Genomic DNA, 22,480 nt, shown 5'->3' with positions numbered 1-22,480 from the left:
TTCCCAGCTTTGCTCCCAGATCAGACCTCACCTTGCAGATAAATGTGATAAATGCTGAATTCCCAATGTCTTTAGACACCAGCTCTCCATGTGGGAACTTCTCTATCCTCCCCAAGGCCACGAGCTGCCAGAGCTTCTCATCAGACCAAGACTGGAACATATCCAGCTTCCTGGGGGAGAGGAAAGCCAATATTAGAATGTTCCAGAAAGGGGCCTTGTTCTTGGACTCTTGTGAAAATGCCTGGGGTGGAAGATTTCACCAGGACACATGCAGTCACCTCACCCAGTCTTCCTCTTCTACTGAGGGTCCCCCTTCCTTTTGCAGCTCAAACTCTGGAGCTACCCAGTATCTGTGCCATCTCACTCTGATCCGATATCCAGAAATCTTCTTCCAATTTCTGTCTCTGATACCCTACAACTCGGGCTCGCGCATCCCATGCCAAGAAACATCAGCTCAGGTGCAGCTTCTTACATCAGCATGCTGGCTACTCACTCAATTCCCAGCCAAGGAGTCCTGTCCTACTGGTCTTGGAGCTATCTGCCTCTGGCCCGTGAGCTTCAAACATTTAGCTCTGGAACCTGAGGAGAAGCAAGATGTCTGGAGTCTTTTGGAGCTGTTTAAAGGCTCACTCCAAAGAGGCCATCTCTTCCCCTGACCTCACAAACCCTGAATCAGAAACTGCCTCTCTCTGGTGGGTGGCCCCACCAGGCTGCTAACAATGACAAATTTCCCTCAGTTCTAACATGTTATGGGCTCAAAACTCAACTGACCCGGGTTGACTGAGCTGGTTAACTCACATTTATGCAGGTGTCAAGCCCGCTGAGTTCATTTCTCAGTGTAACATAGGAACAGGGTCCATGCCCTTACCTCAGAGGGCTGTCTAGAAAGGAGGAGGAGGAGGAAGAGCACCTACTGTGTGCTGGGCCCTGCCTCTATGACTTCATCCATCATTACAACCTAGAAGAGAGCTCTCACCATCCAATTCCAAGAAGCAAGAGACTAAAACCTAAGAGTTAAAGCCTTACCCAGAGTTGCCTTAGACCTGAGGCTGTGGGTATGGGCTGGGCCCATGTCCTGGGCTCAGGAACAACCGATACGGTTGCAGCATCAAGCTAAGGCTGGTGAAGGTTCTGTACAGTCAGCTGTTAAACTGCAAACCAGCTATGGTCATAGCACACTGCTAACGAGGCTGTGGCAACCAGGTCCCCCTCATGTCCTCTCAATGCATCTGTGTCTCTGGCTGCAATTCTCAGCATTTGCTTTGGTGCTGGGAGCTAGATGAGTCTCACACTGTTTTTACTTGGCTTTGCCCTGCTCTCCTCAAATAAGCTCTACTAAATGTAGTCAGTCCGTGAACTTCCCTCTCCACAAGCCTAGGAGCTGAGGTTCGGTGTGAGACCCCTTTCCCTACCGCTTCCACTCCTCTCAGATTCCTTCCCTCAGTGATGCTACCTCCCAGGCCAGACGCAGGGGCTGGACGCCTCCGTCCACTACAGCTTCATCCACTCAATATTTATTAGCTGAGCATTGTGCGCGCTTGGTGTCATGACAACGGGAAGGTAACAGTGGTGGAGAGGCCAAACTGATCCCTGTCGGCACGCTGCTGTCAGATATGCCATGCAGACTACGAAACAGTTACACCATGGAGGGCCACAGCATGGGTAGACCTTTCAAGGGATACAGAGTACAACAGAATAGTAAATGGGGTACCTCTATTCTGAGGTGATAACAGATGGGGTACATTAAATGAAATAGAACGCTGAGACCTTGTTTTGGTTCGGTTTGGTTTTTCAAGACAGGTTTTGCTGTGTAGCCTTGGCTTTCCTGGAGCTCACGCTATAGATGAGGGTATCCGTGAACTCACAGAGCTCTGCCTGCCTCTGCCTCGTAAGGGCTGGGATGAAAGGCATGTGCTAGCATCACCCAGACACTGTTTTGTTTTTTTTTAATTAGACATGGCACCATCCTGAGCCCCAGCTCCCTCATCTACACACTGAGGAAAAGGAGCAGCCTCACAGGATTGAATATGAGGCAGGAAGAACACAGAGTGCAGAGGACTCAGCCCCTGCCTGGCCCAGCAGCTCGGCCTATGTCAGTTACTCTCAGCTGCTATTCCTCCAAGCGAGAGAGATTTGAGCCGAGATAGGAGGGCAGTACTTGGAGTCTGGCTACATAGGAAAGCTGGATGGGGATTTCCAAGCACCCAAGGCCAACAGCAACCACCAGTGTGTTTCCAATCGCAGGCAAAGCCAAATCCAGGGAAAGGGGAAAGACTGAATGAGGTGGGGTTACCTAAAAAAGTCGTATCGATACTGAGTTTCCTTCTGAACCTCGTCACCTAGCTTGTTTGCAAGGAAATCCTCTCTGTCGACCACCAGGAACTCTGTCTCCTCCATGCAGACCACCGTGGCCCTTCTTACTGCCGTGCTCAGAAGGCCCATTTCCTGGGGGGTGAGGGGGAGTAACAAGGACAAGGGCAAATGTGACACTTCACTCAGTCCTGCCTCCATCGTCCCTGCCTCAGGCCACCTCCAGACTCCCATTCACCCTCCTACTCTTTATCTGTGGGAGAGAGACAAGAGGTCTGAACAGGCCAGAGGGGAGGGAGTGGAGAGGCCTCTGTGGAGGGTAGGGCATCCCTGCAGCTATGAGGGGCAAAAGGTGATACAAGATACAGGTGGAGAAATCAGCAGTCTAACTGGTCAACATCTGACAGGTGAGGAAGGCCTTGGAGCCCATGTGGGCCAGTGACTTGCACAGAGGACAAGACTGGGGGCCTGGGTAAGCGGCTGGTGCAGGAGTCCTCTCATACTCCAACCCTGAGCCCAGGAAGTAGAGCCCTTCCCTGTGGCTTACCCCGAAGAAGCCACCCTTGTGCAGCAGTGTTGGGTGAGGGTCCAGAAAAGCACTGCTCCCATCTTCGTCCTCGGTCACGGCCACCGTGCCCAGGTAGATGAAATAAAAGCTATTGCCCCTCTGCCCCTTCTTGACGATTACACGCCGGCGACCAAACCTGGGAAAGGTTGTAGAGGGAGGGCTTTATTTAGGAAGTGTTCCAGACTCAGCGTTGTGTGCTTGGGGATGTGAGCCTTAGAGTAGAAGGGACTTCTGTCAGGCAGGGAGGGCCCTTCGCTCACACCTAGCCAGTCTCCTGCCTCAGTTATGCCGAGGTTTTCTGGAAGCAGCAGCTGCTTCAGTTTGGCTCACTGTTGGTTAAGCTTAGCATCTGCGAGTGTTTGACTGATAGCACGTGACCGGAGGTGCCCAAGGCCATGGAGACAGAGAAACTGAGCAGTGACAGGCACTGACTTTAGAGTCACACCGGGACCAAATACTGGTCCTGCACGTGGCTGTGAGACTGTGAGCAGGTCATCTGGTTGAAGCTCGGTTTCTCTTGTCTGAACTACAGGCGACATGCCTAGGAGGAGATAGAGAAGGGGGCCAGTGGAGGCACTAGGTGCCAAGACTGAATACCCAGGTTTGTTATAAGAACCCATGTGGTGGAAGAAGAGAACTGATTCCCTCAGGGTTGTCCCCTGACCTCCATGGAGATACTGCACATGCCCCTCCCAAATTAAAGATGGGGGAAGCATCATCCCTCTAGTAGCACTGTATGCCACACAGGACACACGTACCCAAACCTAGTGCTAATAGGATTCTTTAATGAATCCAGACGCAGCTAATATAATGGATGGAATTAAAGGAAGGAAGAAAAAAAAATGTCAAGGTTGATCCGTGAGATACTCTTTCCCTCCAGAGTCAGGCTGAAGGTGGCCTTTAGGAGATAGGGCGACTGGTTTAGCACTACAGGGAGGGAGACTGGCCCTGGGGGCATGGGTCTGGCATCTCAGCTGAGAGGCTAAGGCAAGAAGATCCCCAGTTTGGGGCTTGCCTGGGCTACAGGGTGAGTTTGAGGTTATCCAGGACAACTTAGTAAGACCTTGTCTCAAAACAACAACAACCACAAAATGTGAAAAGGGGCTGTGGCTGCTCCAGAGACATTGCGAGTCCCAGTACTAGAAGACAGACCCGGAACAGACATGGTCCTGTCACACTGGCCCACAAGCTCTAGCTGTGACTGCCTTTTCAGATGAGCATCAAGGCCTTCCCTGGGGCTGGGTTTTCTTTCTAGCTGAAGACCTCTGTCTAAAATGCTAATTCCTGGTCCCAGGGGTAACTAAAAATTAGCAGGGGGCTTTAAGGATCATCTCTTTGCCCAATCTGCCCCCTAATCTCTCTATCTGGAACACAGTCAGCATTTGGCATTATTTCACTAATGAAAATTCCAAGGCCCAAAAGGTTAAGTGGCCAGCTCAGAGTCACACTGGGACAGAAGTAGCATTAACCGCTTGCTCCATGATTCCCTCCCTCATGGTCTGAGACCCTGTAGACGCCATGCTGCCAGCTTCCCTTTCTTTCTCTCTTTATTCTGTCTCTTTGCCTCTCTCATTCTTGTTCTTTTAATGTGGAATCTTTACAGAAAAGAGTAAACTGCTCTTCTCCCCTGGAAGCGAGTGAAGGAAATAGTCCTCCCTGCTGGGATGTCCTGGTCTACACGTCCATATTGCATTAGTGTGGATTTGTGTGGAGGCCAGAGGCTAACTCTCAGGAGCTGCCTCTCCTTCACTTTGTGGGTCCAAGGGATTGAGCTCAGTTGGTCACACCTAGAGCAAGCACTTTACACCCTAAGCCATCTAATACTGACTGCTCCAGAAGGCTCATGACCAAGCCATCTTGCCCAGGGAATAGCCAGCCTTGTCATAAGGGATCATGTGTCAGTCAGAAGGTGTCTAGATCTACAGATAGTAGTACGTGTGGCCTGTAAGATCACCAAAGCACAAACCTACAGTGATTTTATACCCTGGGTTTTCAAAACAGGTACCCTAACCTCAATCTCCTACGGTGCCCCCAGGAAGTCACTGAGATGGCCCCCCCAGGAAGTCACTGAGATGGCCTCCCAGGAAGTCACTGAGATGCCCCCCCAGGAAGTCACTGAGATGGCCTCCCAGGAAGTCACTGAGATGGCTCCTCAAGCCACAGTTCCATAAAGCCTCCATGGCTTCTTCAGTAAAAGATAGTTACATGATATCATATACTATGAGCTTTTTTTTTTTTCTTTTTTCTTTTTTTCCCCTGGAGCTGGGGACCGAACTCAGGGCCTTGTGCTTGCTAGGCAAGCGCTCTACCACTGAGCTAAATCCCCAAGCCTGCTATGAGCTCTTTAACAGACTGGTAAAGACTAACGTTTTAAATACATAAGATAAAACCCCAGCAGAATCAATATTTGGGAGTTGCAAGATGGTTCAGTGGGTAAAGGCACCTGTCGCCAAGTTCAATATCAGAAACACATGTGGCGGAAGGAAAATGACTCCTGTACATTGTCTCTGACATCCACACATAATATATACATACATACATACATACATACATACATACATACATACATACATACATACATACAAGCTAGGTTTATTTGCGCACGTCTTTAATCCCAGCATTCGGGAGGCAGAGGCAATCGGATTTCTGAGTTGAGAGCCTGGTCTACAGAGTGAATTCCATGACAACTATGGCTACACAGAGAAACACCTGAAAAATATGTGAACTGGGCTCTGATCCGATCTAGCCCAGTTCCCTGTGTGGTCATTTCAGATTCCAGGACTATAATCCGAGGACGCTCAGTAAGTGACTAAGCTGTGTTGCTACCCTGACCAGGGAGTTCTCAGGAGACCTGCCGTGTCTTTCCCCTCTAGGATCCTCCTGCCTCGTCTCACCCGAGTCTGGGAGCCAGGGGCTGTCCCCCTCACTGACCTTTCGAAGCGCATGACCTTGGCCAGGAGCAGCTGCAGATACTCTGTGTAGTTGCGGTAGCAATCTAGAACCTGAAGGATATTGCAGAGGTCTTGGATTTCCTCGTCTGTCCTCCAGGATGGCTTCTTCTGTGTGATAGAAATGGCCCTCGGAGGGAAGTGACCCTGGGAAGACATGGCCAGAGGATTCTAGCAGGCAACTCTCCATTATTGTTGCTTGTATGCTCTCCTGTTCTATGCACAGAAGTGGCTGACACAGACTAAGGGCTGTACGCCAACCATCAGAGTGCGAATCTTACAAACCCATCTCACAACATCTTCATCCAGCCCAAGAAACATTCCCATATGGATGAAGGAACTCAGAAAGTAGCCCTGGCACCTGCCAAAGCAGGGTATGGGGCTGTCTTGCTCCAGGACTTGATGGTCCCCAGCACAGGCACATGGCAACCAGGGGAGAGCTGCCCTTGTCCAGTCCGGCCCAACTCACTGGACTGCCACTGTCTACAGGCTGTGCCAGCCACTCTGAATATTCCTTCTGAAGCCCTCTTGCTTTTCTCAACTCCTGTGCACAAAACATCCCTCAGGTCTAGAATTCTCTGGCACTTAGACAGGTCCCTGGTTTTTCCTGGGTGAATCAGCCCTTCCATGTCTAGCATTAGGCATCAGCTGCTCTGAAAAACTGAAGAAACTCGGAATTCAGACTTCCCTCACTACGCTGCACTAATGAGGGGACATGAGAGATCGGGTTGTATCCTGGAGAGCCACTTAAGAGGACCCACACCTCCAAGGGGTAGGGTGGAGCAATGGAATGGACACAGTGTTGTTAGTACCAATGACAAAGTTCTATTCTCCCTCTTTCCTCAGAGCACAAATGGGTCAGACCAGGGTTGCGTCAGGTCTGAGAGAGTGAGAATGTGACTGATTCCTATAAATAGATAGGTCCCTTTAACTTTAAAATTGGATATTAATAAGAATTTAATATCCAGGATTTGGTGATTAGAAGAGAGGAAGGTAGTGACAGTGCTTGACTTGAACGACCGCACATATCACAGAGGCCAAAAGACCCATACAGATGGAAAGCCCTTCTCTTGTCAGAGCGGGGCTGCAGCTTAAAAGAACATCCAACATGGGAAGCAATGTGCCGGCATCCCTCAGAGAGTTCAGGGCCAAACCACAATGCACCCACAGCCATGGCGTTTCCCACAACCCGGCTTTCTTCTCCTCTGGCTGGCCATCTGTATCTTCGCTTCTGTTTTCTGTTGTTTTCCTGTTAAGTCCAAGCCTAGAAACTCCCACATCGGCTCTTCTCAGTGAAACAGTGGTAACAGTTGATATGCCAGGGCCAGGGGACAGGAGCACTGTGATTAGAACTGAGTGGCCGCTTCAGAGTGCCACTGGTTGCTCGCAGAACCTGAACTAAAACCAGCTACGTCCGGTGCTGAAGCCAACTGAAGAGCAGACCCACCCTGACCCACAGCACAGGGAAAGATGGCGTTCCACACACCTCCTCTGCGGCAAAGTCCTGGGTGTCAAACGAGATGCGGCCTTGCTTCTTTTTCTGAAAGAAAGGACACAGAGAAAGGAGAGTCAGCGAAAGTGCCCCTGGAGTTCTACATCGGAAGCCCTTCTATCTACCCAGGCCACACTGGTGAATGGGAAGCCTCGGCAGACCTCCAACCGGATGTTTCGTTATCGCCTAGGCTCAAAACCCCCCAGACTGTGCCCTACGCCAGCATCAACCACAAACTGTGAAGGCCGAGGGGCATGGTAGTGAGAAGGAAACTGCAGCAGGGAAAAAAGAATAAGGGAGAAAAGGAAGAGGAGAAAGAAGTGGACAAACCAGATAGCACGGAAGTGGGGAAAGGAGGGGGCAGGTGAGGCAAGCTTTGTTAAGTTTCTATAGCAAGTCAAACATGGCACGTCTTCGTTCTGTCGCTCTACTCTGTCAATAGAACAAAATGGGTTTTATCAAGTCACGTACAATGGTCGGCTGGCCCAGTCATGTCCACTGGAAGCAGCAAGAGTCACAAAGCCAACACAGCTGTTTGACACAGTTCCAGGAGAGCTGGGCCAGACGCTGCAACCGCTGTCCTTCTGTCGCTCACGTTTGGCTTTTGGTCTCTGCATTATGATTCACTTTATGTCTTTTCCCAAGAAAATTGTGTCCGAGTCTTTCTAGGAAAAGTCTTAAACTTACTTAAACTTCTGCTTCTAACTTTATCTGGCCCTAATGAGAGGACATGAGACATCAGGTTGTATCAAGTCTTTATGCCCTGGAGATCATTAGGCAGAGACAACACTAGTAAGCTGGGAACTCCTAAATGAGACCATTACTCCAGAAATAATCTTGTCTGCCCCGAAACAAAAACAGTATAATTGGTGCAGGGTAAACAGAAACAACTGAGACTAGGTTACAGATTCCAGGTCCCCTTTTATAATACTCAGAGTTCCCTGCATATGTAGTTTAAAGACAGGGCATCATACAGGGTACATCCCTGGCAGAAAAGAACTCGGGAAACAAAATAGGGTCACTAAAATAAACTTCTACTTTATAGCACAGATGACGAACAGCAAAAGAAATCGGGTATTAATACTTGCTATTCATAAAAAGACCCGTCCAGATAGTTTCTGTTTGTCTGGAGTACTTTAAAACTCAAATTCTGCCAGCCTAGAAGCCAGGCTGTCATATAATCAATGTGTCTGCTTTGGAGGAGATACTCTTTACATAAAAATGTAAATCTGATAATAAAAATAAAATCTGTTCTCCTTGTATTTTCTAATTGTGACTCAACTGTAACCCTGGAGAGGCAATGAAAACTCAAACACTAAAACAGATAATCATTGGTCTGTCTTTATCCCATGAAAGCTCTCATAAAGAAGGGCCTGATTGCTAGTCAGTCAGAGCTGCAAGATGTTCCTGACCACTGCCTGGTTCACTCCTCTGCAGGCCACCCTGTCAGCACCTTGCCAGAGAAGCCCTCCTCACCCCCACATCCCAGCAGCCAGCCACATAGAAAGTGGCCAAGCCAGTGCGTGGCCAGGGTGCTGGTCTCTGGCCAGATACCTGATGCCTCGCCCGCTGTGACGTGCTGTCTTTTCCACCTCCTGAAAACAGCTGTGACTACTCACCAGAGACCCTCAAGATTGGGCCTGTGGGGGTCCCTCAGAGAAAGGGGGGGCAAGCACAGAGAGGATCTTTAGACCCTCACAGCTCTCAGCTCCCCACCTGTACCTCACTGCCAACTGAAAGCCTTCTCTTCCACCTGCACATGGTCTCCAGGGTACCAGAGCAGAGAGACTGTGGAGGGGGCTCCATCTACCTGGCTATGAGGGAGTTGCCATCCATGCTGGGGTGGGGCTTTCCAATGGGGCAGCTGTTGAGGGGTATATACCTATGCTCCCATATGGCCCCTCACTTGTGCCTCTGTAAGTAAGCACAATAAACTCAATGGTTCTCCAAGCTACCCTTCCTTGAATGGAATCAGTACTTTGCTCCGTTGTTGGTGTCCTATCTGGAGTGGGTGGACATTGGTTGGGATCCTCCCGGGAAAAATTTACACAACAATGCCTTCACCTCATCACCTTCTCATTTCTCGATTCAAGTGGTGCTCCTCAGGGAAGCTCACAATGGGAGAGAGAGGTGCTCGGAAATACAGATTCTCATAGTCCATGAAAAACTAGCCTCCACCTGGCCCCCAAGTTCCAGCTCCGCTCTCCAGTTGACAGCCACATGACCCCCTATTGCCATTGCAAAGTTTCTTCTTTACTGGAGGCCACTCTGACTGGGCACTGTGGTGAGGTTTGACTTCACACTCCCCTGATGTCATCCCTCCCTCTGGATCATGTGTTCCCCATTGCCTATGTATAAGCCCCTGTGAGACAGGGCATCCTTCCTGAAAACAAAGCCAAGCATCATAGACTACAGTTCTGGCCTATCTCTCCCACATCCCATTGGGCCAGTTGAAGACCTGTGGGCTTTGAGCAGTGCTATCAGAGCATGAATGCTTTGGGATGTCTCTAGGATAGGAGAGTCCTGCCTCTCCAGCCATTACATTGGTCCTACCTCCTGCTAAAGCTTAATTTACTAACTAGATAACTGTCTCGAAAAGAAGGGGAGTGGAAGTCCACCTTCCTATCTCCCTCTTTCCCTCTCTTCAGCCTCTGTCCTGTAGAACTCGTTCTGGGAAAGTTCTTGGAACAAGATGTTAGCTGCAGAAGGCAGAGGGTTGGGTCTAATCACTCATGGCCCAAGAGGAAAATGGTTATGGCTGGTCTGCATACTGAGCTGGGAACAGACTAGCAGAATGGGGAGCACAGCAGTTGGGATGAGAATGCTCCCAGGAGACTCACATATTTGAATACTTGGTCCCCAGTTGGTGGACTGTTTGGGAAGGGTTAGGAGGTGTGGCCTTGTTGGAGGGGATGTGTCCCTGGGGGCAGGCTTTGAAGTTTCAGAAAGACTCCTGAGATTTCCAGGGCTCTATCTCAGCTTCCTGCTTGAGGATCAGAGATGAGCTCTGGGCTCCTGCTCCAGCACTAGGCCTGCCTGTCTGATGCAACGCTCTCTGCCATGATGGTTATACGGTCTAACTTAAGCCGCAGATAAATCCTCGGTCAGTTGCCTTGATCATTGTATCTTTTTTTTTTTTTTTTGGTTCTTTTTTTCGGAGCTGGGGACCGAACCCAGGGCCTTGCGCTTCCTAGGTAAGCGCTCTACCACTGAGCTAAATCCCCAGCCCCGATCATTGTATCTTATCACAGCGATACAAACGCGAGACAGTGGACAACCAATCGCCATCTCTAAGACAAAAGGGGCTTGTGATTTACTGTTGAGATGAGGTATTTTAGGCTGAGACCTTCTTTACCTTGAAAATAGGGTCCTCACAGCAAACAGGGCCCTGGAAATGTCCCCTTTCTTTAGTGAAGATAGAAAATGGCGAGTACGCTTGCCTACCAAGCGCAAGGCCCTGGGTTTGGTCCCCAGCTCCGAAAAAAAGAAAAAAAAAAAAAAAAAGAAAGAAAAGAAAAAGAAAATGGCGAGTACACACAACTTAAACACTCAAAAAAAAAAAAAAATCCTGGTTCTGTTGTGGCCCCTGACTCCTTCAGGCTGCTGTGATTACAGTTAGAAAGTGTACCACGCCTCTCTCACTGCTGGAGTTTCGGTTCACGTGGACAGACATGTATAAGCAGAACACCTCTGGCCAATGCTTCCTGGAGGAGGAGGAGGAGGAGGAAGAGGAGGAGGAAGAGGAGGGGATGGGTAGTGGGGGGAGGAAGAGGAAGAAAAGGAAGAGGAGGAGGAAGAGCAGCAGCAAACTCTGGCAGGAGAATCTGGACAGGAGGCCCCGTTTCCTCCCCTACTCTCTATCTGCCCTAAATTCAGAGCTGCCACCATTCTGCACCAGAGACCTGCCCCAGCCAGCACTCCCATGACAGGCCATGAAAGGCTGTCTAATTCAGGGTTCATTCTTAGGCAGCCTACTTGCTTGATGAGGTCCCCTCTTACCCAATGTGAGGCGGGGATGAACAAAACACGTAGATTTCGAACACCTGCTTTCCCTTGGTTTTTTCCCCACAGTTGGCTTTGAGTGAGGGCTGGGAGATGTGCTGTACCGGTTAAATCCCAGCACCCTTTCTTAGCTGGGCGACTTACATCCCAGAAGGAGAAGGTAGGATGCTTCTTTTGAGCAGGCTCAATGATCTGATATTCCCGGAATCCCCTGAGGCCTTGACGGAACATCTTACACACCCGACTCATCAAGATGATGGCCACAGTGAGCTGGTACAGTCCCTGGAAGCAGAGTGAACCGGGTCAGTGGAAGCCATCTGCCCTCGGGGCTGAAATGCAGTGTGTTAGAACAGTGCTTACACAGTCACAAGTCTTGTTTTAGGGGGAGGTCTGGGATCCTGGAGGGCTGTGGTGCTGGTTTGGAGGTACTGGGGGTGGAACATAGTACCTTGAGCATGCTAGACAGGGCTCAGCTACAACGCCACTCTCTCAAGGGGTTTGAAAACCAGTTGAAATTTTGTTAGTAGGTTTAAACCAGCCTGGGCTAGTACAGATGACATTTGGGGCATTCTCCCCACTGGGAGCCAATTGATAAACATTTGCCAGTGCACTGAGCTTTTTAACTTTTGTGGAAAAATAAAGAACATAAGTAACTCTGTGTGTGTGCGCGAGTGTGCGTGCCTGGATGAGAGTGTGTGAATGAATGGCCGGGGGAAGCAGAGACGGACAAGGCCATGGATTCTCTAGGCTGAGTGTCTCTCCAGGCTTTCAAAAGGAAGGCACTGACAGCCATTCTCCGCCCCCCCCCCCCCCCCCCCCCCGGAGCTGGGGACCGAACCCAGGGCCTTGTGCTTCCTAGGCAAGCGCTCTACCACTGAGCTAAATCCCCAACCCACTGACAGCCATTCTTATTTTAATTGTTTATCTATTGGTGTGGTGACTGCCCACTCATTTACTGATTACATTTATGGTCTTCCGTATGCTAGTAAGGACTCCACCACAGAGCTCTGTTCCCAACTTCTAACGCCATAATGTTAGTTCAAGAAGACTTGTGCTGTAATGAAGGCTAATACAGCTGCATAATTTTAAGCCATTAAATAATAGTGATTTGGGGGCTGTCAAGATGGCAGCTCAGGGGCTGGGGATTTAGCTCAGTGGTAGAGTGCTTACCTAGGAAGCGCAAGGCCCTGGGTTCGGTCCCCAGCTCCGAAAAAAAGGAAAAAAAAAAAAGGCAGCTCAGTGGGGCTGGGGATTTAGCTCAGTGGTAGAGCGCTTGCCTCGAAAGCACAAGGCCCTGGGTTTGGTCCCCAGCTCCGAAAAAAAAGGAAAAAAAAAAAATGGCAGCTCAGTGACTAAAGACACTTGATGACAAACTCAAAGATTTAAACTTAACACCCGGAACCTACAGGGTGAAAGGAGACTTATCCTCTGAGCTCCACATGGGCAACAAGTCATGCATGTGTAGGAGCATATACACACAAATAAATATGAGATGCCTCTAAATGTTAAATGGTGGTGCTGTGTTACATCAACGATAGGACGCTAATACCTAATCTGAGCCACCTGTCATTTCTCTGGGGATGTGGAACTGGACTGAGGGCAAACACGCCATCCATCCCAGACTGAATTTGGGAGTCAGGACGGACATCATCTACTAGCCAAGCAGATACGTATGTAGGACAGTGAAGAAGTCCAGACTTTAACAATCTAAAAGTCAAGTAAGACCTTCATGTCTTCACGAAGTCAATCTTTCGAGGAAAAAGGAATGGGGATGTTTTAGGATTGTAAAATTTAGAAGAAAAATTCAAGGGACGTTGAGTGAGCCTTCGAGTCCATGACGGCAAACTACAAAGGCCTGGAGAGACACTCAGTAAAGGCTGAGACACACACAGGCCTGAGGAATAACCTCTAGGAACCATATAAAAAGGCAGATGTGCTGGCACACGCTGGTCAGACCAGCAAAGAGGAGGGCAGATAGGCAGATCCTGGGCCTCACTGGTCAGCCAACTTGGCACATTCCAGGCCAGTGAAAGTCCGTGTCACACACACAGACACACAGACACACAGATACACACACACACACACACACACACACACACACACACACACCCCAAAGTGAATACTGCTTCAGGAACAATACCTTCAGTTGACCTATGACCTCTGCACACATGTACACACAAATGCACCCACTCCAACATATTTTTTTTTAAAGAATGGGTCTCATTGTATAGACCCAACTATCCTAGAACTTGCTATGTAGATCAGGCTGGCCTCAGACTTACAGAGACCTATCTCACTCTACCTCCCAAATGCTAGGATTAAAGGCACACAATACCACACCTAGCCTGTACAACATACTTTAAAGTTTTTATTTATTTTATATGTGTGGGTGTTTTTCCTGAATGTTGTGTATGTGTCTGGTGCCTATAGAAGCCAGAAGATGCTATAGGACTGGAATTACAGATGGTTGTGAGCTCTCCTGTAGGTGCTTGGAATCTTTAGAAGAGTAGTCAGTGCTCTTAGCCACTGAGGAACCTTTCCACTCCCACTCACCCCGTGCCACATACACACTTGAAAGGTAAACAAAGGAGGGTCAGGAGTTCAAGGTCATGTTCTACCTCACAGGGAGTTCCAGGCCAGCCTATCTCAAAAATAAAAATAAAAAGTAATAATAATCATAAGAAGATATTTTAAGAGGCAAATAAAGCCTTATTTATAGTGTACATGATTTTAATGAATTTAGCATTTTCTTCCTTTATGTTTTTTTCTAAGCAGGGTTTCATGTAGCCCAGGCTGGACCTTGAACTTTGAATCCTCCTATCTCTACCTCCTGAGTGCTTGGATTACAGGTGTGTGCCACCAGTCCTAGTTTATGGTGCTCTAGGGATCTAACCCAGGGTCTCCTGCACACTAGACAAGTGCCCTATCCACTGAGTACACCTTAGCATGTTTTCACTACTATGAGGACACTCTGGTTACACAGATTGATAGGTTGATTGGGTTTTTTTCCAGACAGAACTTCTCTGTGTAGCCCTGGCTGCCCTGGAACTTGCTCTATATAGGCTGGTTTCGAACTCTGAATTTTGCCTGCCTCTACCTCCTGATTGTCAGGATTAAAGGTGTGCACCACTACCACACAGCTAACGTCTTTATCTTTATCTTTCATAAAAATCTGCAATCTGTCAGCTAGTCAGTTGGATCAGAAGGTAAAGTGTACTTGGCCAGAAAGCCTGGTGACCTGGATCCAATTCTAGGAACCCACAAAGGTTCAGGGAGGTGAAACTCCACAAAGTTGTCCTCTGACCCACTACACCACCACATGCCATGAGCCATTCTCCTTCCATATCATGTACATACACATACAGGTGCATATATGTACAATGGTAACTTCTTAATGTTTTGTTTTGGGATTCATTTTGTTTATATATTTATGTGCAGGGATATTTCGTCTGCACGTTCATCTGCAAACCAGAAGAGGGTGTAAGATCCCATGGGTCTACTGCTATATGATGGTTCTGAGCCACCATGTGAGAGCTGGGAACTGAACTCGGGACCTCTGTTAGAGTCCTAGTGTTTTGAACCATTGATCCATCTTTCCAGCCCTCTGTTTTATTTGTTTGTTCATTTATTTATTGAGACAAGGTCTCATTATGTAGACGAGGCTGGCCTTGAGCTCACAGAAATCTACCTGCCTCTGCCTCCTGGGTGCAAAAGGAAAAAAAAATTAAAGAAAAAAAATGCTTTAAAAAGTCAATGTTCGAGCTAGAGAGATGATTCTGCAGTTAAGAGCATTGACTGCTCTTCCAGAGGATCCGAGGTCAAGTCCCAGCACCCACATGGCAGCTCATGCCTGTTTGTAACTCCAGTTCCAGTGGCTCTGACTCTCTCACAGAGACATGAAAGCAAAATACCAATGTACGTAAAAAGTTTTAAAATCTAAACAAAAAAAAAGGCAATAGGATTCTTTTTCTAAATATGCAATTTGCTTTCAAATTAATTTAGTCAACACAGGAGCTTGGGTATGTCTCAGTGTTTGAAGCCTGAGTCCTAGATTCACTGCCCAAGAAATAATCATTTCACGTATCTATGTGTTTTCTTGAATAACCTGTTTATATTCTGTTCGTTTTGTTATGAACTATTCATATTTTTAAATAATTACGGAGGTTAAAAAGTCTCAGCGGTGGTGCATGCCACCTCCTGCACTCAGGAGGCAGGCGACTGAGTTCAAGGTTAGCCTGGTCTACAGAGTGAGTTCCAGAACAGCCAAGGCTACACAGAGAAACCTGTCTCAAAAAAAAAAAAAAAACTAAAAAGCAGGGAGAGGAAGGAAGGGAGGGAGGGAACGAGGGAAGAGAAGGAAAGAGGGAGGGAGAGAGGAAGAAAGATGTGTTGGCCTTTCTGGGAAGCCCAGAAACCACACAGCTGAGAGGAGAAGGCATCCCAACGAAAGGGGATCCTGAGGCAGGAGAGCTCCCCACACAGCGCTGAGAGGAAGTCTCTGCAGCTTCCGGGAGGGTATCCGTGGCCGAGCTGGGGAGTTCAGGAGCCTCAGCCTCTCTCTTTCTCTTCACTTCTCATCATTGTTTCTCAACTTCTGGGAGAGTCACACCAGGCAGCAAATCTTGTGAGAGGTTTATTGGAGGGTCCAGGGTGAGGAAGGAGCAATCCAGGAACAACTGGCTATGCTCCTGGGAGGCAGCAGACAACAGGGAATTGGACAGCACGCAGTACTTATATATAGGGTTTATGGGGGTAGGGGGGTGGGGGTGGATCTTTCTCAATAACCTGGGGAAGGGTCTGTTGAGGGGCTAGAGATGGCCTTTGTGGCAGTTACAGAGGCTGAAATTGCTGTTCTGACAGGGAGGCCTGGGGAAGGGGCCTGGCTGCTGGAGCTCCTCCAGAGGTGGTCTGGCCACCTCTCTGCCTTGAGGGTTTACAAAGTTTACAAAGGAGTCCAAGGCAGGGGAAGCTTCCTGCCCCATGTGCACACTGTCTGCTAGTCATGTGACCATTACATGTAAGGCAGTTTGTTGCACTGTTTTTCTCCTCTGTAAAGAGCAGTGACATTAGCACCTATGTGGGTGTCCCCCTGAGGGTAGGTGAAAAAGGAAGTTTTACTATCCTTTGCTGTTCTACCGTTTTTGTTTTTTTTTTTTTCTTCCTCTCCCTTCCAGAAAGAATGGGTAAGAACGTCATCTCAGAGCTCACCCAGGGGTGGAAGGCTATAGAGCAGGGATCATAATTCAGTTCTGAGCAACTCTGGATCTTCTTTCTGTCAAGTGGTGAATCTGAGAGGTGCAGAGAGACTACCATTCCTCAAAAGCCTATCCTATGCCTACTGCTTCTTCAGTGCCTGCTCTCTCAAATCTTCTCCCAGCCTGAGGCCTGACTCACTTCTGCCATGTGGACCTGCCAGTTATGACACATCCTATTTCTCCTCATGGTTCCAAAATTGGCAAATGGCACAAGTGGGCCTTTTGCCTTTCATGGGGGAGGACCATCTTCCCCTATCAATCAGAATGGAAACAAACAGCTTCCTTCAGTGGGAAGCTTCTTATTCCTCACACCCCGCCAACAGCTGCCGGAAGCCTGGTTCCAAGAAAACCTTATTCTGAGAAGTTATTGATTGTACAAGCAAACATGCTGGAGGGAAGGGAAGGCAATGGTACAATATGAGAATCTTTAATATTTAATGAACTGTCATGGGCACTGTGCTTGCAACCCATGAGGGGCCTTAGTTTCAACCCTCCGTATAAAGACACTTGGGGCTCAGAGTGTCTAAATGACTGCCAGAGTCATTGAACGGTCTTAAAGTAAAAGGCATCCAGTTATAGATTAGGACATTCAACACTTCAGGCCAGGGTTACTCTGAGACTTGAGACACTAGTGAGTGGGCCATGGCTTTGTGCCAGAAGTCACATCAAATCAGTACAAATCAGAATCCTTCGATCGACTGCAAGAAAATGCCGAAAGCTGGTAAAGTCAATGAGTCTGTGTCCTAAAAGCAGAGAAGAAAATGACAGCAGTTACAGTTCGATGCTGTCCTAGGGAGCTGCACTCCCCATGACAATGGCTATTACCCCAATTTGTTTTTGTATCAAGATCCTCAGTTAAAAAAAAAAACTGGGATTGCAAGTACCACAGGATACACCTTTCTTTCTAGGTGTTTCTGCAGCCAACCCCCAACCACTAGAGAGATAGAGTACTGGATATAGCAAAGACAGCCAGAATAGAGGCGTGGACTGGAGAGCTAGAGGTGTGCCCTGGGCGAGCATCTGCTCAGACGGCATCTAAAGGAGCCATAGTAGACCTTATGTATACTATACACACACACACACACACACACACACACACACACACACACACTCGCACACACCATGTTCCAAACAAATGCACAGAAAACTAAGAAATCATTAGAAAAGGTCTGTGGACTTATATGCTTGTTTCCTGGGTTTACTACTGGACTATATCATATTATACAAGCTATTACTATTGGGGAAAACTAGGTGGGAATCCCAGATCTCTTTTCTTTGTACTACTCTTACACCCTCTGAGCCTATAACAGCTTCATCTGCAGGAGTTCCAGTGGGACTGGAGCCGTGACTCAGCAGATAACAACACTTGCTGCTGTTGCTCTTGGGGACCTGGCTTTGGTTCCCAGCACCCACACGGCAGCTCACAACTTGTAACTCCAGTTTCAGGAGATACCACACCCTCTTTTGGCCTCTGTTGGCCTTTGCACGTACAAGGTACATATATACTCATACAGGCTTGCACACATACACAGAAATACAAAAAGAACAGTATGGTTAAAAAAGAAACATTACAAAATAATAATAAAAAAAAAAGCCAGAAGGATGCAAGAAACAAGAAAGATGTCAGGTGAGAGACACAAAATAGGAAAGAGAAAATAAATAGCAGAAAACAGACACTAATCATGAACAACCGAAAAGCTCAAAAGGCTTGGCCCGTTTTAAAACGAGATCAAGACGGCGTGGTGGCACATGCCTTTAATCCCAGCAACTCACTCACAGGGCAGCTGGATATCTGAGTTCAGGATCAGCCTGGTCTACAAAGCGAGTTCCAGGACAACTAAGGCTATTATACAGAGAAACCCTTTCTTAGGGGTGGGGGGAGGGAGAGGGAGAGAGCGCGAACACTAAAGACACAGCAGTCCACCGATGAGGTAAATGAAAGGGGTGGCTTTTGAGAAGCGAATCAAGTCACTTCAGAAACAACATACACAATCAAGTCACTTCAGAAACAACATACACGAGCCTTGTTGACGACAGAGGAGAAGGCTGCAAAGAGGAAGCTGGAGCTAGACATAAAGGAGGAAGGTAACAGGAGCTTGGCGTGGAGTGTAGGTGGCTCTGGATTCCACTCCCAGACAGATCTGCAAAAGAAAAAACACAGAAGGGGCCAAGAAATCCTGTAGTCAGTGATTATGGGAGTGAGAGAGAGAAGAGGGAGATATAAGAATATGTATTGTTTTTTTTTTTTTTTTTTTAATGTGGCATTCGGATGAAGCCAAGAGCTCATGAAGGGAGCTCAGTCAAGTGCTTGCCCAACAAGCACAGAGACTTGAGCTTGATCCACCTACATAGGAAGTCAGGTATGGTGACACATGACAGCAGTCCCAGCAGTCCCGGGCACAGACAGTGGACCCTCGGGGTCTGCGGTCAGGCAACCTAGCCTAGCCTACACAGTGAGCTCCAGGCAAATAAAAGAACTTGACTCAAGAAACAAGATGGGTGACTGGAGAGACAGCTCAGTGATTAAGAGCACTGACTGCTCGTCCAGAGAACCTGGGCTTATTTCCCATAAAGCCCCAACATGGTGGCTGACAACCGTCTACAAATCCAGTTCCAGGAGATCTTATGCCCTCTTCTGGCCTCTGCATGGTACACTGAAGTATACTTAGGCACAACAAACAGTAACAAGAGGGATGGCTCCTGAGGGATGACACCCAGGGTTAACCTTGGATTGCTACATGTACCTACAGATGCATGTGTACACACACACACACACACACACACACACACACACACACACACACACACACACACGGTTGGGTGTTATAGCTGAGTGATGAGACATTTGCCTAAGATACACAAGCTGCAGGTTCCATCTCCAGCACTTAGGAGGGGAGAAAAGCAGAAAATGGAATCGCCTAGGGAGCTTTTTTAAAATTATGTATAGTGTGTTCTGCCCTGTCTTAGTTACTATTCCACAGTAATGAAAAGACACCGTGACCAAGGACACTTAATAATACATTTAATTAGGGGCTCATTTGCAGCTTCAAAGGGTTAGTCCATGCTCATCCCAGTGGAGACTGTGGTAGCCCGCAGTTAGGCATGGCGCTGGAGAAGCAGCACAGAGCTACGTCCTGATCCTCAGGCAGCAGCCAGAGAGGACAACACTAGGCCTGGCAGGGGCTTTTGAAACCTCAAAGCCTACCCCTAGTGACACACCTCCTCCAACAAGGCCATACTCTAATCCTTCCCAAACAGTTCTGTTAACTAGGGACCAGGCACTCAGACACATGAATTGATTGGGGGTCATTCTCATTTAAACCACCATAAGCCTGTCTATGTCAAGTATGTCTGTGTGAGCCTGGTGACAGAGGAGACTTGAAGACTGCATCACGTCCCCTGGAACTGGACTTTCAGGTGGTTGTGAAACACCATGTGGGTGTTGGGACTCAAACCTGGGTCCTCTGGAAGAGTATCTGGTGATCTTAACCATTGAGCCATCTCTCCTACCCCTCATAGGGGATTTGCTTTTTTCAAGACAGGGTCTCTCTGTGTAGCCATGGCTGTCCAGAAACTTACTCTGTGGACCAAGCTAACCTCAAACACCCAGAGATGGACCCACTGTGCAAAATGGTATGATTGATTCTCACAAAGTTAAATACAAAACTACTCTCTGACCCAGCAGCTTCACCTGAAGGTACATAAATCAACTGGAAATGGAAATTCAAACACCAATACCACAGCAATTTTACCCACGATAACCAAAGGGTGAAAACAACTAATACACTCATGACATGTGAATCAATTATTAGAACAGAACCACTTACTCTTTCTTTTCTAATGTCTGCCCAGCTATGTGTCTTCGGTGTCACTGACACCTTAATCTGCAAAATTCAGGAGAACAGAATGGTTGTAAATATATACATATGCATTTATATATTCATCTCATAAAACACAAATGAGGAATGTGATGGCTTAAATAGAAATGGTCCCCAGAGACTCATGTGTTTGGGCTGCTTGGCTCACGGGGAGTGGCACCATTAGGAGGGGTGGCCTTGTTGAAGGAATCGTGTCACTAGAGCATGGGCTTGGAGGTCTCAAAAGCTCAAGACACTTCACTCTTGCTGCCTGTGGATCCAGATGTAGAACGTCCTTCTCCAGAACCATGTCGGCCTGGGTGCTACCATGCTTCCCCCAGTGGTGATAATGGCTAAGCCTCTGAACCTGTATGCCAGCCCCAGTTAAATGTTTTCCTTCATAAGAGCTGCCATGTTCAAGGTGTCTCTTCACAGCAATAAAATCCTTACTTAGAAGGGAGTTACTGTTTAGGGGGCAGTTCCTTTAGATGAGGAAAAAAAGGAAGCTTAGGAGACAGCTAGACCACAGCTAGTGCCCCGTAGTGTGGCTGCACTGGATGCCACAGAATGGACACTTCATAACAGTTTCAGGGTACACCAGCACACACCTGTGATCCTGGCACTCAGGAGGCGAAGATGGTAAGCTCTGTAGTGTGAGGTCATTCTCCACTACAAAACAAGTTTGAGGCTAACCTGGGAAACATGGGACTCTTTCTCAAAAGAACCAATGACCAAAATGGTCAATTAGGTAGAGACAAGAGAATCTCAAGCTTGAGACCATCCTGGGCTACAGAGCCCCTATCGAAAAAAACAAAAAACAAAAAAACAAACCCAAAAAACAAGCAAACAAGCAAGCAAACAAACAATGCAGGCCAGACAACAGTGGCCCACACCTTTAATCCCAGCACCCAGGAAGCAGAGGCAGGAAGATCTCTAAGTTCGAGGTCAGCCTCATCTACAGAGTGAGATCTAGGACAGCTAAGTCTACACAGAGAAACCCTGTCTTAAAAAAAGAAAAAAAAAAAAAAAAAACAGGTCGAACTCCACTGCCCCTGTATGGGATATGAGTGTCGACCCCAGTGCACTGGTTCCTATCAGTAAACCTCATGTTTATTAGAGAGAGAAAAAAAAAAAAAGGGCTGGAGAGATGGCTCAGTGGTTAAGAGCACTGACTGCTCTTCCAGAGGTCCTGAGTTCAAATCCCAGCAACCACATGGTGGCTCACAACCACCTGTAATGAGATTTGATGCCCTCTTCTGGTGTGCCTGAAGACAGCGACAGTGTACTTATATATAATAAATAAATAAATCTAAAAAAACAAAAAAAAACCAAAACAAACATATAAACAAAACAGTGGCAAGAGTGATGGCACATCCCTATAGCCCAGCACTTAAATTGGGGAAGGAAGATTATGAGTTCAAGACCAGCATGACAAGTTTGAGGTTATCTTAGGCAAATGGCTAAAATGGTGACATTTATGCTATGTATCATTACAATTAAAAAAAAAACTAAACAAGAAAAACACTACCAGCATTAAAAATTGTACAATGGATTTGAACAAACATTTTGCCATACGAAAGAGGGGAATGGCCGGGCTGGAGAGATGGCTCTGGTTAAGAGCACTGACTGCTCTTGCAGAGGCCCTGGCACTGGGCAAACACCTGGTTGTTGTTGGTGTTCTCACGTCAGTCAGGGGCAGAGCAGACACAGGCCTTTGCTCATCCTAGCTTGATGCCTGGCTTGGTGGCCAAAGCTGTTTCATGCCTAGGGCACATAAAAAAAAGGGGGGGGGGGAATGGCAAAAGGAAATATTTGCAATATCATTAGTTATTAGAAATTAAAGATAAGGGCTGGAGAGATGGCTCCATCAAGGGATTGATGCCTGCCTCTGTCCTCTGAGGATACCCGCACTCGTGTACACATGCCCAGTCTACACATATGCATAAAGATAATTTAAAATAATCAAAATAGGGGCTGGAGAGATAGCTTAAAAATTAACACAGGCTGCTCTCCAGAGCCCTGAGTTCAATTCCCAGAACCCATATGAT

At 47.7% G+C, this 22,480-nt stretch overlaps 1 protein-coding gene and 1 non-coding gene across 4 annotated transcripts in view; one reads left to right on the top strand and one right to left on the bottom strand.

Annotated features, from left to right (window-relative positions):
• Cnbd2 (cyclic nucleotide binding domain containing 2) overlaps window positions 1–22,480 on the bottom strand; it is a 65,690-nt gene that overhangs the window by 33,104 nt on the left and 10,106 nt on the right. For 2 of the 3 annotated variants that reach the window (XM_087651097.1, XM_087651096.1), the window contains exons 3-10: window positions 20,403–20,459; window positions 18,593–18,716; window positions 11,465–11,602; window positions 7,313–7,366; window positions 5,810–5,973; window positions 2,858–3,014; window positions 2,294–2,445; window positions 32–170 (exon numbers count right to left, since the gene is read on the bottom strand). In XM_087651097.1, coding sequence (XP_087507223.1) covers window positions 32–170; window positions 2,294–2,445; window positions 2,858–3,014; window positions 5,810–5,973; window positions 7,313–7,366; window positions 11,465–11,602; window positions 18,593–18,649 — 861 coding nt within the window. In that variant the 5' untranslated portion in view covers window positions 18,650–18,716; window positions 20,403–20,459. The remainder of the gene's footprint in view (window positions 1–31; window positions 171–2,293; window positions 2,446–2,857; window positions 3,015–5,809; window positions 5,974–7,312; window positions 7,367–11,464; window positions 11,603–18,592; window positions 18,717–20,402; window positions 20,460–22,480) is intronic. The other variant, NM_001304368.1, reaches the window with a different exon arrangement.
• Window positions 22,071–22,209, top strand: LOC120102024 (small nucleolar RNA SNORA48). The gene has a single exon (XR_015685135.1). It is a non-coding gene; the product is annotated as a small nucleolar RNA SNORA48 (small nucleolar RNA).

This window comes from Rattus norvegicus, chromosome 3 (genome assembly GCF_021556685.1).
Source record: "Rattus norvegicus strain SHRSP/BbbUtx chromosome 3, alternate assembly SHRSP_T2T, whole genome shotgun sequence".
NCBI classification, from domain to species: Eukaryota; Metazoa; Chordata; class Mammalia; order Rodentia; family Muridae; genus Rattus; species Rattus norvegicus.
Note: the sequence above shows the minus strand (reverse complement) of the source record. Positions and strands in the feature narration are given on the sequence as shown.